Source organism: Sminthopsis crassicaudata, chromosome 4 (assembly GCF_048593235.1).
Source record: "Sminthopsis crassicaudata isolate SCR6 chromosome 4, ASM4859323v1, whole genome shotgun sequence".
Taxonomy (NCBI): Eukaryota; Metazoa; Chordata; class Mammalia; order Dasyuromorphia; family Dasyuridae; genus Sminthopsis; species Sminthopsis crassicaudata.
The window spans coordinates 440,922,757-440,939,947 of NC_133620.1; the positions used below are offsets into that span (position 1 = coordinate 440,922,757).

Sequence of the window (17,191 nt, forward strand, 5' to 3'; positions counted from 1 at the left end):
AATGTGATCCAACTTCCCACCAGAGGGAGAATAATCATAAAGAAGAGATCAAGAGGCAGGGATTTATCTTTGGTTGTTTTGACATCATCCTAGGGAAAAAGCAATGTCAAGAATCAATTTGTTAAAAAGGTTTTACTCAAACAAAACCAGTGCAACTAAAATTTTAAGAAAAAACTGGAAAAAAGTTTTTGTAAGAAGTGTCTCTGATAAAGGTCTTATTTCTCAAATAAAAAGAACTGAGTCAAATTTATTAAAAATAGAAATCATCCCCCACATAATAAAAGTCAAAGCATATGAACAGGCAGTTTTCAGATAAAGGAATCAAAGCTTTTTATAGTCATATGAAAAAATGCTCTAAATCACTATTGATCAGAGAAATTCAAAGTAAAACAACTCTGAGGAACCACTTCACACCTATCAGAGTAGGAAAGTGTTGAATATTAAGAGGGATATGGGAAAATTGGATCATTAATGTATTCTGTGTAGAGTTGTAAACTGATCCAACTATTCTGAAGAGCAATTGGGAACTGTCCAAAGGTCTATTAAACTGTGCAATTCCCTCTGATCCAACAATACCACAGCTAGGTTTATTTCCCAAAGACATCAAAAAAAAATTGGGAAAGATGAGGAAGGACTTATTTGTACAAATATATAGCAGTTCTTTCTGTGATGGTAAAGAACTGGAATTTGACTATGCCCATCAATTGGACAAAACAAGCTGTGGTATATGATTGTAATTGCTATAAGAAATGACAAGCAGGATGATTTCAGAAAAACCTGGAAAGACCTACATGGACTGATGCAAAGCAAAATAAACAAATTGGAATGTTGTACATAGAAACATAATGTTGCTCAATAAAGAACAGAATGACAATGCAACATAATGCAAGATCATCATCCCAAAAATTGTATGATGCATGCTATCTACCTCCAAAAAACTGATATTGATTGAATACAGACTGAAGCATGCTATTTTTTCATTCTTTCATTTTTTCTATTTGAGCTTTTTTTTTTTTTTTTTTTTTTTACCAAATGACTAATATAGAAATATTTTACACAACTGTACTCTAAATCTTATTGCTTACTGTGTGTGGGGGGGGAGCAGAAAGGAGAGAGGGAAGAAAGGATAGAATTTGAAACCCCAAACTTTAAATAAAAATTTTTTTTAAAGAATCAATTCATTGCTCTTTGCCCAGAATTATGTCTCTCCTATGTTTTTATCATAACTTGGAAGGTATTTATCTTTACCTGATGAACTGATGTGTTATCTCTCCATTCCAGCCCACACTTCTTTTTTTCCCTTTTGATTACTGTTGATTTCCTGATTGTTTGCTTTGTGGTTAATAGGAAGCACCTGTCTTATTCAGGGCTCCAAAGCTTTTCCAGGAAATTTTCCATGTTTTACCAATGGGAAGTAAGTGGTGGATGGTGGATGATGGTACTTGTTAATAGTGGTGTGGGGATATAGCTACAAAACAACTGGGTTTGCTTGTTAACATTTACCATAATACTCTCTATGATGACTTGGAGTGTTGGTGCTGAGTCAAAATTTTACCAACTCCCTCTTGGGGCTATTTGAAGTAGTAAGAGTAATTTAGCAGTTCAGGAAACTGAGTCCAGAGGGAGTGGTGACTCAGAGTAAAAACAATGGAGGCAGATCTCAGATCACTTGGCTTTCTGAGCTCTGAAACTTCTCCCAGTGGCTCACTACCCAATTCATAATCTATCTTAATCACAGGAAACACATGCAACTTCTGGCTTCCTCTTCATTGTGGGGGAGTGGTGGCAAGTAGTTTGGCTTGGAGAGAAGGGTAGGGAGAAAATAGATTTAGAGGAAGTTTTAGTAGATCCAAGAAGTTTAATATTCCATCTTTCTGGTTGTCCTTTATCATCATCTATGAGACTGAGCAATCTCTCGAAGTTTAAAAACTATAGTTATTTAACCAAGAAGCTAATAAGTAGGGGGTTAATATAAGAAGCACCACTATCATCAGGAATTCTTGATATTTTTTTCTTTTTTTGAATAAAGGAGTGAATGAAGAAATTTTTGAAAAATTGTTTATTATGGACGGTGGTAGAGTTAAGGGTAGAAAGGGCCCAGAATCCAGAGCAGGGGATTTCCAGAATTTAGAAGAAGATAGTGCTTTATTTTTGCAAAGTTCTTTGTTCCCTCATTGGTACAGGGATTACTGTAACCATTTCCAATGAGGAAACAAATTCAGAAAGGTTGTGATATATTTACCTAGTAAGTCACGAATGTAAGGTGTGTTTAGAAAGGACTAGTGCTCCTGCTGAGCCATTTTCTATCCCCCTCCCCTGATTCACCCAGCTCTCACCTGTGGCTCCAAGAAGCTGTAGCATGCCCAACAACCACATCCCAGTAAAACCACATCAGCAGACAGGCTAAAGCAGGCTGGGGGTAACTGAGGGGTCTTACCACCTCAGGGAGTTAGGGAGGTGTCTCCCAAACTTAAGACTTGTTTCAATGGTGGTGGTGGAGGTGGTTTAAACAAGCTTGTTTAAACCTGGGGAGCCCTTATAGCTTGGTTAGCTGTTGAAGATGAAAAGATCACCCACTGCATCCCAAGCCATCACCACTGAACTTCAGTGCCTCAGGAAGAGAGAGTGTGGCCTACAGCTTTGAGCAATTTTACCTCACTTGAATCTGTTATCCAGAATTCAAAAGAGATCACTCATATCATTCTGCTAACCTCAAAGTCCTGGGTTGACAGGCAAGCGTCAAAGCAACAGGTGTAGATGTACTGGTAGCTATAGTCACAATCCTGCACAAGTGGCCCAGACCATAGGGTCATCATCTTTTTCCCCTGAAGCATTTGGGGTTAAATGCCTTTTCACACTACTAAGAAATACTAAATTCTGAGGCCAGATTTGAACGCAGGTACTCCTATCTCCTGGGCCACCATTCTGACCACTGTACCATCTAGCTGCCTGGTAGGTTGGTCACCTTTCTGGACTGAAGCAGTGAGATTCAATAGTTCTTTGGGTGGGGGAGGGGGTCTATCAGTCGTTTTTAAGAACTGTACTGCTCACCTCCTGGTGTGAGAAAGGGGCTTAGAAAAAGTACCCCAAAGATTGTCTGATTCACCCAAACTTGGCCAGCCTACGTGGCAGGTAGAGTTCCTATTCTGTGATAAAAACACAAAAAAATGTACAAAAACTCTTGTGAAGATGATTCAACTCGTCACTATTTGTAATGTGCACATGCTTATGGATAACACAAAATCCAGTAGACCTGAAAGATGAACCACTCCTGTTGAGACAGAACACAGCAGGCAGGTACTGCATCCCAATAGTAACTCTAAATGAAACAAAGCTGGTAAATGAAGGTCAACTTGCTGAAGTTGGGGCTGGATACATGTTTTTCTGGAGTGGGTACAGTGAAAGGGAGCACCATGAAGCTGGAACAGGTTTTGAAATCAAAACTAATCTAGTCAACAAGCTTGTATGCTTACCAAAAGGAGTAAATGACAGGCTCATGACAATGTGATTGCCTCTTGCAGGGAAGTTCCATGCCACATGGATGAGTGGAGCAGAACTACAGTGGCTCCAGAGAAACATGAGATGTTCAGATTTAGAAATATCTCCACTCCAAATGTTCATGTGAACTATTTGTGCCTGACTGGTGGCAAACCCTTCCTAGGTGGTGTTGGTCTGATCAACCACAGTTGAACGTATTGTACCTTGACTCCAGCATAATGATGTCATTTTGGTCCTCTTGGAAAACAAAGGGCTGACCAACCAGGAAGTCACAGTTCAGAATCTTAATTAAGGTCGTCTGACTCTTAGGTTCACTGATTCTTTCTTTCCTTAGTTCTGATTATATATAGAAGCTTATGGTACAACAAAGCTTCTCCTGTTTTTTGCGGTCTGTAGATACTTCAATCCTAAAACTAAAAATCATAACTCTGCCCTGGATTGAACACAAAGATAGGCTGAGTGCTATTTTGCATATCAGATCTATGGATATGATTAATCTTCTTAGCCAGACTTTCTTAAACCTAATCAAAGAAATTCATACTTCTTGAAGAGATATGTTATCTTGCTTACCGGTTTAAAAAACCCCATTAGGTCCATTTGTTGATCAGTGTCAGAGAGAAACCCCACTTTTCCACAGTAGTAGAGGAGTGAGAATTTCATTGTTCTCTGTTCTTCTCAGACGCATCTATAATACTGAGTTCCATTCTGAACACTATGGTTTAAGAAAGATGTAACATATTAGCACAGATGAATTTATCAGACTAGTTTTGTCTTAGAAGACACAGAGACTATGACCTGGAGAAGAAGAGATGTTAAATAGTAAATTTTAGAGGGTGGTGGATGGGTTAGATGGAAGGAAGAGAGAAAGTAATAGGAATATATTCTATATTGCTGTGTGGAGAAAGGTAGAGTAGAACGAGGTATATGTCAGTTGGACAGCTTAAGTGGGAGCACTCTAATGGAAGCTCTGAGCTATAAGCACTATTGGAGAGCTTGTAACTATACTAGATCAGGGAGAGCAAGTCTTAATAGTACATCTGAAATAATGACTAAAAGGGGAAGGCATTCAAAGTGTGTGAAGGGTGTTCCAAAAGTCTTAATGCAGTTTTAATCTTTAATAGCTGTGAAATCAAATTTAAATCTTTTATAGCTACCAAATAACATTGAAGCTTTGATGTGAATTAAAAGTTTAAATGGCACTAAAATTTTGGGAACAGACAGTTTAAAACATTTTAAGATTCCTTAGCAGAATCTAAGCCCAAATCTTCAGTTTTGATAAATAGATCTCTTGATCAGGATAGTTGGCCTTTAGAATTATTGTGATCTGTGGCAAGGATAACCCCAAAATACTTTTTGATAGCTGCCATTTCGAAAATCCATTTCCTCTATTTTCACTGTGGTTCAAGGCACAAAACAAAATCTTTAAAATAGCTACAGGTTGCAGTGGCCTCTGGTTTCTTGAGGCAGTTCTTGTCATGAACCCAAGTCTTTGCCCAGGATTGTGCCATATATTTAATCTCACCTCTCCTTTTGTTTTCCCCTTTCCTTTTTTTTTTTTTTTTTTTTTTCCTTAAAGAATGAAATTTTAGGGTATGTTGAAGAACTATTCTTACTTTCACGGTATTAAGAAAATTTTCATTGACTTTCTCAAAAGTTACAATTTTGTGGATCAAACATTATCTGCCTCAGGTAATTTACAGGAAAGAGTTTAGAAGGCCTTTGCTAAGGGTCCATTGAAAGGATTAATATCCTATGCATAATAGGATCTGAATCTTAATTGTTCCCTTGAAGCTGATAATATATAATTCCTTTTGAATGCAAATAAACAATACCAGAATTAGAGACTTTCACAGTTCTGGGAAAAGAAATAAGATTTTGCTAGCTGAGCTTCTAGGAGAGTATGAAAGAGATGGTGAATTGCAGTGAGCCCTTCTCTTCTCTAGAGCAATGTTTTCTCAAATGTGGTTTGTCCCCAGATCTTTGAACCAATCTAGCAGAACTCACGTTTTCTGCTAAAGCAGACCAATGATCACAGACCTGGAAGAATGTGCACTAATAGGAAACAACTCAATTCATGTGGCCTATTCAATTTCTGCACTGGCTGATGAATTCAGGCTAGATTACTGGGCTTATTAGTCCCTGTACTGGGTTTTTGTCTCAGTTTTTGATGAAACAACTTCCTGGATCTGCTTTGTTGAATCCCATCCCTTCTGCAGAGTCCATTTTGAGAAATACTGTTTTAGAGTTGGCAAAGCCCATTTTTAGGGCAGCATTCTTTAGCAGGGAGTGAGCTCTCTCTCTCTTTTAATCACAGTGTTTTACCAGACTCATGTTCATCGCTTGTCATCCAGAGGCAATTCCTTCTTTTTTATTTGGTCTTATCAGGTCAGACTTAAGCAGGATTCCTATGGAATAATTTATTAGCTATAATATGATTATAGTGAATAAAAGTTTACATACATATATGGATATCTCATGGATGCTGACTATACCTTTTTAGACCTGTGGCATTCTATAACCTAAACATAAATGGAGACCAGGCATGCAACTAAGCCATCCTTTTATTTTGAATTGTTGTTTATTTTTAAATAAATTTATTATTTATTTAAAAATAGCTCTAAAGAGCTATTAAAGACTGTCTTGCCCAGTGTCTAAAATGGCAGCTAGAATCCATTCTAAAGAAATTCTCTGCCTGTCAAATTGTTAAATCAGTTTAACAAACATGTATTACATCTGTGTTGATGTTAGGGAAAATCCAAAGTTCAGATAAGTCCTGCCCTCATAGAGCTGCCAGGAAAAATAAATGTAATCTATATTTACTTGATCTCAAATGGTCTTGTAGACATAATAATTGGAGTTCTAAGCCAGTCTCCAAATCTTAACTAAATCTAATCTGGATTCTTCCCTTTTTTGTGATAGAATCCAGGTGCCCCTTTTAATTCTCAAAGGTGCCAGTACCGGAACTCAGTATTGATTTCAGCATGAGTACAATGCTAATATATTTCCATATATAGTAATATATATGCCAGTAAGCACACCTGCTTCTGAAGTGCCCTTATGACAGCTATATAGTGAGTGATTGCTCTCCCATAGGGAAGAGTGAAAGTTGCTTGACTCTTACCAAAACTTTATGGTATATATAATGATCATCTATATGAATGTTATATATACAATAAATATTCAAAAATGAAATTATGATTATATATTTTTCATGTTTCATCTGAATAATAATTATTTGTCATTGTAAAAAAAAAATCAAGAAACAAAATAAAACAAAAAAATCTCCAAAGTATGTGAGGAATAGGAACCTAGAAATTATAAGAAGCTGTAAATTAAATACATTTTCTTATCTAGACTCTTATTTGATCAACCTTTTCCTAAGCTGGACATTAGAAGAAGGAAATAGAGAAAGGGACAGGACAAGCTCAAAGGAGGCAGGATACTGAAGGCAAACCTAGATTACTACAGTTTTACCTAAGACTAGCCTATGTTTTGAACCCTTTCTAACCCCTTACAGTGTCTCTTTTTAGTCTTCTACTGTGAATGCTGGATCTTTTCAACTTTCCTCCCTTTCCCTAGCCCTTCCTGAATTCCTCAGAAAGAAAGATATTTTTATCAAGTCAGTCCCATAAATCAATAACCCTTAATGGCTTTTAGTCTCCTAAAGAACTAAATCTAAACTCTATTTGTCAATGGCCTCTATAATATAGGCTGCCTATACTTAAACGTTCTTATTTTCCACTATTCTCCAGCATATTTCAGCTCTAGTCAGATTGGTTTACTTATTAGTTGCCTAGTTTGCAACCTTGAAGTAATTCTTAACTCTCATTTTTCACTTCACATATCTAATCAATTGCCAAATATAGCTGTTTTTACCTGCACATAGTTCTTGAATTCATTCCAGTTTTTAATTTTTATAGTTGTAACCTTTGCTCAGGTCCTTATCGTCTTTTGGGTAATCTGTTGCAAGTTTCCTAATCTGTCTTCCTGCTTTCAGGTTCTTCATTCTCCAGTATATTTTTTGCACAGATATCGAGATGATTTTTCCTATGTTAGTCTGAACTCTACTGTTCAGTAAACTTCAGTGGTTCCCTATACAACTAAGGTCAAATGCAAACTTCTCTAGTCTTTAAAAGCTCTCTATAACCTAGCTTCAAACTGCCTTTCTAGCCATATTATATGTTACTTCTTCACATGCTTTGTGGTCCACCAAACTATCTTTTTTCTTCAAATGCATTACTCCATCTCCCATGTCCATGCTTTTGCACAGGCTATCGTCCATACCTAGAATATACTTCCTCTGCCTCTCAGAACCTCTAGTTTCCATCAAAGCTCAACTCATGTGCTACCTTCTTCACCTTTCCTGATTTGTACTGCTGCAAGTACCTCCCCCCTTCAAGACACCTTGTATTTATTTTGTACATATCTTGTTTAGATTTACCCATATTGTGTTCTCCAAAAGAATGTGAGTAACTTGAGGACAGGTTTTCTTTTTTACTTTTCTACTCCAGGAAGTAACAAGGGTCCAGATATACAGTAGATAGAAAACAAATTCTTGTTGTCATTCTTGTTTCCCCAAAGAGACTTCCAGCTCCTTTTTTTCAGGGGCTAGGTCTTATAATCATGAATGCCCTATGTTGGTATATCTTGGGGCTTAGCATAATGTTGAATGCTCAATAGGTGCTAAATAAATACTTGCTGGCTTCTTGAAGAACAATTCTACTATGTACCATGCTGCTATTTCTTCAAGCCTCCTCTGGAAAATTCAAAATAAATAATAGAAATATATGAATGGAATTTTAAAAATTTAATTGCAGACTACATGGAGGGGAGGGGATGGATTTCTGTTTATCATTGCACTCCTTCCCATAGGCAGGGAAATTCCCCAAGACTAAGGTGTAGGCAGAGAAATTCCATCTGATTTAATTCAAAAAGAAGAAATTAAAACACAGTCTCCTCCATTCAATTCAATTCAATAAACATTTATTAAACCCTTAATTTAGGCTGGGCACCGAGGACACAATGACAAAAAGTAAAATGTTTCCAGAACTCATGATGCTTATATTCCTCTTCCTGACAGATGGTACTTGTTCTGAAAAGGAAAACAGTAAACGAAAAGCATTGGATCTTTTTTCCGTTTTGTGGGTTGTGTGATGATTTCAGTGATCCCAAAGTGCTCAGTATTAAAAGCAGCTATCTTTTAAAACAGCAGTATTCATTTTCCTTGAGGCACTAATATGGCTTCTAATCATGGAAGACCATGATCCCAGAAGAATTAAACTTAGAGATAATCAGAGTAATGAAAAGACACAAGGCGGGGGAGAGGTCTAAAAATGATAGCCCACATTTAAATATCATTTCACAGTTTATTAAGTTGTGAATATTTCTGTTTTGATAGGGAAAATGTCACTTAAAGAACTTGCCGCTTAGGGGCAGCGAGGGGGCGCAGTGGATAGAGCACCAACCCTGAATTCCTAGCTGAGTGACCCTGGGCAAGTCACTTAACCCAGCCTCAGGGGGGAAAAAAAAGAACTTGCAGCTTACATAATAGTGTCACAGAACTAGGAGGCAAAGCCAGGTCCTGAATCTAGTTTTTTTTTTTTTTTTTTTTTTTTTTTTTTTTTTTTTTTTTTTTTAAATACCAATTTCCTATGATGTAGAATGTTGCTTTAAAAAAGAAAAAAGAGTTTCACTGGAGAAGTCATGTACAAAATATATAATACTAGAAAAAAGTGGTGTGATATATTGAGAATGAAGGACTGATAATTCTAATAGTTCTGTGATAATAAAAGGACAAGAGAGAGGCCAGTGTAGTGGATAAATCGAATATAGTGATTTTTGGGCAAATGTAACACTAAACTGGATGGAAAAGCGTGGAGGGGTTTTGCACTAATAGGAGTGCTTACATATGGTATAAGCATCAATGAAAACCAATGAAAAGTCAAAATACCAAATTGCTTTTTTTTGTTCAAAAGGTAGATGCACATAAACCTTTTAAGTTAGGTTTACTCGGAAATGACTCCATACCTTCCGAGACTCCAGAGCGTGGCAAAGAGGACCGCAGTAGGAGAATTAGCTTACCACGAAGATTAGGGAGCTCGCTAAGGGCTTTCCCAGCGAGGCGCAGACGACAGAGACTAGTGCTAGCCCATCCCCATCCCCATTTCCCTGTCCTGGGGTCACTCCAACCCCTTTTTACAGTGTAAGGAAACGTCGTCCGGACGCTTTCAGACTTCGGGACCCCCTGCCTTTGTCCTCTCGAGAACTCTGCCTCCTCCACATGTTGTTCTACCAGGTGACTCCCCCATGGGTCCAGGGAAGCACCAGGGCTTTAGCTCCGGCACCGAAGCGGCGGCGGGGGGAGTGTTGGTCAGAGGGAGCACCAGAAAACGGGGCTCCCGATCAGCAGGAGGCTCAGGACGGTTGTAAGCCTGAGGGGCGCCCCGGCATCCCGAGGAAAGAGATGCAACTTCTCCAGATCGGACAGGAAGGCGCGCGCGTCCTCCAGGGCAGCCTGCGCAGCCAGGGTGAAGTTGGGGTCCCCGGAGGTGAGGACATCGAAGACGCACGAATGGAAGTAGGCGTCCTCCACCGGCAGGACTTCCTTGCACAGCTGCCGGGCGGTCTCGAAGCTCAGCGCCCCGCGGCGCTGCCGCTCTGCTCGCGAGAGTCGCTGGCTCGGGGGGCACCCCCCCACGCAGAGCTGCAGGTCTTGCTCGGCGGAGAAGGCCCTCGCCACCTCCTCGGCCGCGCGGATGGAGAAGGAGAGCTGGCCGGCGGCTTGGCGGACGATGATGGTCGTGCCGATGTAGGCCGCTCGGATCTCCACGCGGCTCCCGGGAGCCTGCGCTCGGATGCTCAGGCTTGAACCTCCGGGCCGGTCGCCCCCGTTGACTGACCCGTCTTCGAAAGCCGCCGGCAGGTTGTTCACCTCGGCCTGGTAGACTTTCTGGTCAATGCATTCTTGCATGTTCTTGAATATAATGGTGAGCTGTTCGGGGAGGGAGGAGAGAGCTCGTTTCCCATCCACTCGTCTTCCCTAAAATCGCCCTCAGCCCCAAAGCCGCCTATTCCGCGTTAAAACCCTTCGTCCTCCTCCGCGGCCCCTCCTCCCCCTCCCCAGCCTCCCGGGTGCCCGGCCGCCCCGTCCCCGATGAAAGCTGGCCGGCCTTCCTGCGCCCCCCGGCAGAGGGGCAGCTCCCTCTTTTAGGAACTCGGGGTCTCCGGCTCCCGCCTTTTCCTCCTGGGCTCCCTGGCCAGGTGCATAGGAAGGAATAAGGGAGACCCTGGTAGGGTCGAGAGCCGGTGAGAGGCAGGGGGGAGGAGGGGCCGCGGGGTACCCGGACGGAGAGGGATTCGGACGGCCGCCACCGTGGGGGCGGGGCCACAAAGCCAAGAAATTATACGGGGGGGGGGGGGACGAATGAGCGAGTGGTCGCGCGCGTGGGGTAGCGGGACCAAGGCTGCTCGCAAGGACTGACTGTGCATAGCCTGACCTTCCCCGTGGCCGTGGCGTTGGTTCCCGTGGCCACCGGGTAGCTAGTGGCCTGCACGAAAAGGAAGTCGTTGTCCAGAAGAGGCCAGGAGCCCTGGACGCGGCACGTGTGGAAGTGGTGGTGGAAGCTGCGGACGTGGGGGTCCCCGAAGGCGGCACAATGCAGAAAGCCCGGGGGGCGACCATACAGCCTAGAAAAGCGGCCTTCGTAGTCACAGGGGTCCGGAGCCCGGGGGCCCGAGGAAAGGGCGGGGCCAGCGCCGGGAGGGGCGGGGCCTTGCGGAGGGGGTGGGGCTGTGGGGCCCTGGCGGGAGCAGTTGTGCTGGATCATTAAGTCCTCTATGCCGTGCACCGCGGAATGGAAGGCCAGGTCCCCTCGGCAGGTCCGCGCCGTCCGGCGGGTGCAGAGCGCGTAGGAGCGCAGGGCGCGACAGAGGCCGCCGGAGCTCGCTCCCGGACCCCGGACGCCACCTCCCCGGGTCCCTCCAGGTCCCCCACCTCGCAGGTTCAACGTGGATGACACATACTCGGCGTTGCAGCGGAGGATTTTGCATTGAGAATGAGCTGGTAGGGGGAGAGGGACATTGGAGGGGGAGAAGGAAAGGAAAAAGGTCGGGGGACAGATGGAGAGCGGAGGCTGTTATTGTCAGAAAGGCCCAGGCTCCCATTGCCGCTGTAACCCTCCACATCCCACCAGCCAGTTGAGGACCACCTCTCAGCGTGGGCCAGTCAGTCGCCAACCCCCCTGAGGGCCTGGAACAATCCTTGCAGTTCCCGAGTCCTCCCGAAACCCCCCTCAGCCGCTACTGCCACTCCGCCTGTCAGGGTCCCTCCCTCCCCCTTCCCCTCCATCTTCCCCTCCCCCCCACTTCTTCTAGGTCTGCAATCAACCGGCGGTAGCTTTGGTTTTGGATAGGAATGGCTGGGATCCCTCTGGCCTTTACTGCGTTCCCCTTTCCCCTGCCTCCTCAGCCCTGACTCTCCCCTTACCATGTCCACAGAAGAGCAGCAGAAGAGTGAGGGTGCTTAGTGAGCTGCCACGGGGGGACCAAGCACTTGGGCAATGGCTCGGCTCCCTCATCCCTATGGCAGTCAGGTCCCCCCTGGTCCCCAGGCCTCTTCCCACTGCTGGCTGGACCCCCTGGAAGGGACCGCAGTCAGAGAAAAATCTGGTTGGGGGCTGGAGTGAGAGGAGCCAAAGTCTTGAAGGAGAAGGGTTATAGGGGATCTAGGGAGGTCAGAGAAATGAAGGGAGGTAGGAATGAGAGGAGAGAAGCGGGAATTTAGGACTAGGAGAACCCTTCTGGCCCTGTCTGCCTCCCATGTCACCCCAGGGCCCTTGTGCAACACCCCTAGGTGGAGGGAGGATGGGCGGGTTTTGGGGGGAAGAGCAGAGTCCACTGCACTGACCCATACTGAGCTGACCAAACAGACATGGGGTCAAAAAGCAAATGACCAAGGGGACTGAGCTGCTCCTCTGTTATCCCAGTCGGCTCCTCCGTGGGAATACAACCTGGGACATTTCAGAAGCACAACTCATTTGCTCTTGGGTCTGCTAAAGACCCAGATGACTTGCCGATCTCGCCCACCTGGATGAGGTGAATGGAAAAGAGGGGATAAAGCCAGGAATGTCCAATACCTAATTTGAGCCCAGCATGCAGATCAATTTCTTTTGGAACCTAGTATTATGCTTTCTCCACTGAATAACAACTGCAAAGCAAGTGTACGGATCAGTCTCTTTATTCTAATATTTTCCTGATATCCCCTTTATAACTTCTATCTCTAACTTCTTCAGCTCTATAACTATAAAATTATCAACCCCACTCCTTATGCATACAATACCACTCTTTTCCACCTGGAGAGCCTAGGACTAAAATGGGGGTCGGGGTAAAGGGGAAGGTAGGTTGAAGTCTTGCAGGTGAAACAGACAGGAAAGGCACCCATATTGTAAAGGGAGATCTGCAGCTGAAAGTTGCCTTTCTTAGCTACAATTTAGAAGCTCTTCGAGTATGACTGGAGGTGGGAGATGGGACAAGGGTGAAGGGGTACCAGTGACCAAATGACTGAATCTATATTTAGCTTGGCAGAGAGAACCACAAAAGTAGAGACTTAGAGAACACTCCCTAACCCCTAGGAAAAAGTCTGATACGAGGATGGAAGAGGAGAATTTTGTCTGAGACCCTGATGAAGAGTGGTGAGAGAGACCCTTAACTTTTCTCCTAGGGAAACATCCCTTTTAGCCAAATCATTCTACCAGACAATTTCTCCTCCTCCTCCTATTGGCACAGAGAACTTCTTGCTTTAGGAGATATCCCATGTAGTCAGCATGTCGACATGCAGTTCTCATGTCAGCAGGAGGAGAGCAGAACTACCCGCCTATGTAGCTTACAGTGCAGCTTCTTAAACTGTGATTTTCAACCCTATATGGAAACTTGTAACTGAATGTGGGGGTTGTGAAATTGTGTTTTATTATCAGTAAATGTTTGACTTGGATGCCTATCTTATGTACCTATATACATGGGGTTGCCTAAAAATTTCTCAGACAAAAAGGAATCACAAGTGGAAAAAAAATAAGAACCCCTGGCCTAGAGAGGAACTGAGAGTGGTGTCCATGTTTCCCACCATAAAAATGTCATAAAAAAATGCAAACTCCAATCCTAACCCCAAAATCTTTTAAAAGAAGCTTTAACTTTGTGCTGACTTACCTCTGTGTCTAGAGGTCAAGTGTCAGTCTGATATCCAGTTTTCCATCCAGTGTTGCCTACTATCCGTCAGCTTTATCCAAGGGTCCCATGTCTCTTTTTCCATGTCCCTTTTCTCTCAGCTCCAGTCCTGAGCCCAGCTACCCTCTGAGGCCAAGGAGCTGGGAAAGATTTGAGGGGTGAGGAGTGACTCTATAACCAAAGGGATAGACAGCTGGGGATGGGGGAGAGAGGCTGAGTTGAGGTGGAAGGAGGCCTGACCACTGAGTTGAGAGTTTTAAAAATAGCCAGGACCATAATTCTGGGGGGAGGGAGGGAGCAGGGGAGCAGAAAGAGACTTGTATGTTTGTGTGTGTATTTGTGTGAATGTTTGTGTGTGCTTATGCATATAGAGAGATCAGGATAGTGGCCATGACTGGGAAAGAGGTCAGATATCCAGTTCCATCCTATATGAAATCCCAGAACTGCTTATCCAGGCAGTCCTTAGGGATTGCTGAAGCGTAGGGTCCTGCCCTTGAGGAATTGGGGCAAGTATTTGGATGTGTTCCCACTTCCTAGGCCCTTTGGATATTGCTACCTACTCTCTACAGATGCCATTTGGGGGTGGAAAGCAGCTATGATTAAATAAAACTACAATAGGAGATAAATCCCTCCCTAAAATTCCTGAACCTCCCCCCCCCTTATCAAAGTAGGGCCAAAGAAACCAGCTGCCCAGAGAAATCTGAGCCTGGAGTTGGTGAGAAGCTGGGGCTGTTAAAATATATTTTCCCCACCCTAGATCCACATTTAGCTCTGGATTGTGCAGCTGCTGTCTGCTCTCTCTCCCTCCCCACTTTCCATCCTACTCTTTTCCTTGTTATTCACCTTCCCCCATCCCCAATGAAACAGAATAGAGTCCAACTGAATTGCTAAGGGAAGGTACTAGAAAATGTGAGTGTGTAAGACAGTGGAATTTCTCTCCCTCCTTCTACCATCAAATGACACATAAAAATCATTATAGTGTTACCAAAAAAAGTAAAATTTTTTCCTTCTAAGACAAAAATATTGTATCATAGGTCATAAATTTAGAAGTGAAGGAAACATTACAAATCATGTAGTTTTCTTGCCTCAGTTTACAGGTGAAGAAAAAAAGCCAGAGATCTCTTTAAAGTAAAATGGTATATAGCTAATAAAATGGCAAAGCTCTACTTCATAAAACATTCCATCTACTTAATTAAAAGGAATTAAGAATAAAAGAATGCATTCAGTAGGAAAAAAATATTACTTATTTTGGTGACTAACAATTAATGAGAGAAGAGGAAAAAGGAAAATAAATTGGGTAGAAAACAAAGATTAAAAAAAAAAAAGATAATTTCATGGAATAGCAGCTCCATCTCATGGCCTTTTGTTATATTGCAGGTCAATACTTTTAATGTCATGTTTTCAGATCCATAGACCATACATAACATGTCTTTATATTTCTCCTGTTTAGGTCAGAGATGCACAACTCTTAACATAGCCGATTGGGCTAGGCTTGATGGTGAATATCTATAATCCCTGATATTGGGCATGCTGAGGCTTGTGGATCCCTCAAGGTTGTGATTTCTGAAGAGTAGGAGATTAAATTTATTGGATAAATGCACCTATAACAGTAAACAATTCTTTTAAACCACAATGACTATTATAAATTTTTTCATCCTTCACTCTTGTCTTATTCTTTTTTTAAAATTAATTTTATAATTATAACATTTTTTACAACATTATCTCTTGCACTCCCTTCTGTTGGGATACCTTGTTTTGTTTTTTGTTTTTTTTTTGGAGGCTGGGGTTAAGTGACTTGCCCAGGGTCACACAGCTAGGAAGTGTTAAGTGTCTGAGACCAGATTTGAACTCGGGTACCCCTGAATTCAAGGCTGGTGCTCTATCCACTGCGCCACCTAGCTGCCCCCCAGTCTTGTCTTATTCTTAACCCTGAAATTGAATGCATTTGTCAAGAGTTCTCTCTTATCTCTTCCCCAGTTTACATTACTGAGATGTCTTCTTTAGCTATCTTCACCTTCATTTCATTCTTGTGTCATATGAAGAAATGGACCTTCTCCTTGTCAAAGCCAATGCACCTATTTGTACCATTGTTTGAATTTCCATTCCATCTTCTTCAGCAAATTGTCCCCTTTCTCATTCTTACACTAATTTTTAGGGCTTTTTTTTCTTTCTATCTGTCAGCTGCTTTTCTGATGCCTATAATATACTCATGGGTATTCCCATCCTTTTTTTTTAAATTAAAGCTTTTTATTTTTCAAAACATATGCATGGATAATTCTGCAACATTAGTCCTTGCAAAACCTTGTGTTCCAGTTTTTCCCCCCTTCTCCCATCTTCCTCCCCTGGATGGCAAGTAGTCTAATATATGTTAAATATGGTAGAAATATATGTTAAATCCAATATATGCATAAATATTTATACAATTATCTTGCTGTATAAGAAAAATAAAATAAAACCAGAAAAGAAAATGAAAAAGAAAATAAAATTCAAGCAAACAAAACAAAAAGAGTGAGAATTCTATGTTGTGAACCACATTCAGTTCCCACAGTCCTCTTTCTGGGTGTAGATGGCTCTTTTGATCACAAGACCATTGGAACTTCTCTAAATCATCTCATTGTTAGAAAGAGCCACATCCATCAGAATTGATCTTAGTATAATCTTCTTGTTGCCGTGTATAATAGGCTCCTAGTTCTGCTCATTTCATATAGCATATAGCATCAGTTCATGTAAGTCTCTTCAGGCCTTTCTGAAATCATCCTGCTGATAATTTCTTATAGAACAATAATATTCCATAACATTCATAGACCATAACTTATTCAGCCATTCTCCAATTGATGAGCATTTATTCATTTTCCAGTTTCTAACCACTACAAAAAGGGCTGCCACAACATTCTTGCACATGTGGGTCCCTTTTCCTCCTTTAAGATCTCTTTGGGATATAAGCCCAGTAGAAACATTGCTGGGTCAAAGGGTATGCACAGTTTGAACTTTTTGAGCATAGTTCCAAATTGCTCTCCAGAATGGTTGGATCAGTTCATAACTCCACTAACAATGTATAGATGTCCCAGTTTTCCCACATCCCCTCCAACATTCATTATCTTTCCTGTCATCTTAGCTAATCTGAGAGTTGTCACCCCCATCTTAAAAAAGCTTTTAGATATTCCACCATAAGCCCCAGATATTACCCTATATCTCTTTTTCCTCTTTTCACTAAACTTCTTGAGAAAGTCAAATAATAGGTGTTTCTACTTCTATAGATGAGAGAGTATCCAAGAGAAAAAGGTTTTCAATATCCTTGAACGCTGCAGAAAATTCAAAAAGGATGAAGACTAAGGAAAGACCATTGGATCTGGCAATTAAGAGGTCACTGGTAATGTTGAAACGTTTCAAGTGAATGATAGTTAGAAACCAGATTATAAGGAATTGAAATTTAGGTTAGAGGAGAGAATGTGGAAGCAGTGAATATAAGCAGGCA

General features: G+C 42.1%; 1 protein-coding gene and 1 long non-coding RNA gene across 3 annotated transcripts; one reads left to right on the plus strand and one right to left on the minus strand.

Annotated features, from left to right (window-relative positions):
• Positions 1-8,464: 8,464 nt before the first annotated feature.
• HJV (hemojuvelin BMP co-receptor) lies at positions 8,465-14,266 on the minus strand. 2 transcript variants are annotated; one of them, XM_074263315.1, is made up of 4 exons: positions 13,699-14,266; positions 11,984-12,134; positions 10,995-11,557; positions 8,465-10,489 (listed from the first exon to the last, which is right to left on the minus strand). In XM_074263315.1, the coding sequence occupies exons 2-4, from the start codon at positions 12,072-12,074 to the stop codon at positions 9,869-9,871; spliced, it is 1,275 nt and encodes a 424-aa protein (XP_074119416.1). In that variant the 5' UTR covers positions 12,075-12,134; positions 13,699-14,266; the 3' UTR covers positions 8,465-9,868. The 2 variants fall into 2 exon arrangements, with proteins under 2 accessions (XP_074119416.1, XP_074119415.1); XM_074263314.1 differs by having other exon boundaries at positions 11,984-12,221.
• LOC141539905 (uncharacterized) lies at positions 11,303-15,377 on the plus strand. Its single transcript, XR_012481407.1, has 2 exons — positions 11,303-11,560; positions 15,167-15,377. It is a non-coding gene; the product is annotated as an uncharacterized LOC141539905 (long non-coding RNA).
• The last annotated feature ends 1,814 nt before the right edge of the window (positions 15,378-17,191 follow it).

Bases quoted from the DNA above. Each gene is read 5' to 3' on its own strand.
- HJV (XM_074263315.1), bottom strand. From the start codon at position 12,074: ATGAGGGAGCCGAGCCATTGCCCAAGTGCTTGGTCCCCCCGTGGCAGC. The intron at 11,558-11,983 runs GTAAGGGGAGAG...TCCCCCTACCAG, and splicing joins GCTGCTCTTCTGTGGACATG to CTCATTCTCAATGCAAAATC. The intron at 10,490-10,994 runs GTCAGGCTATGC...CTCCCCGAACAG, and splicing joins ACGCCACGGCCACGGGGAAG to CTCACCATTATATTCAAGAA.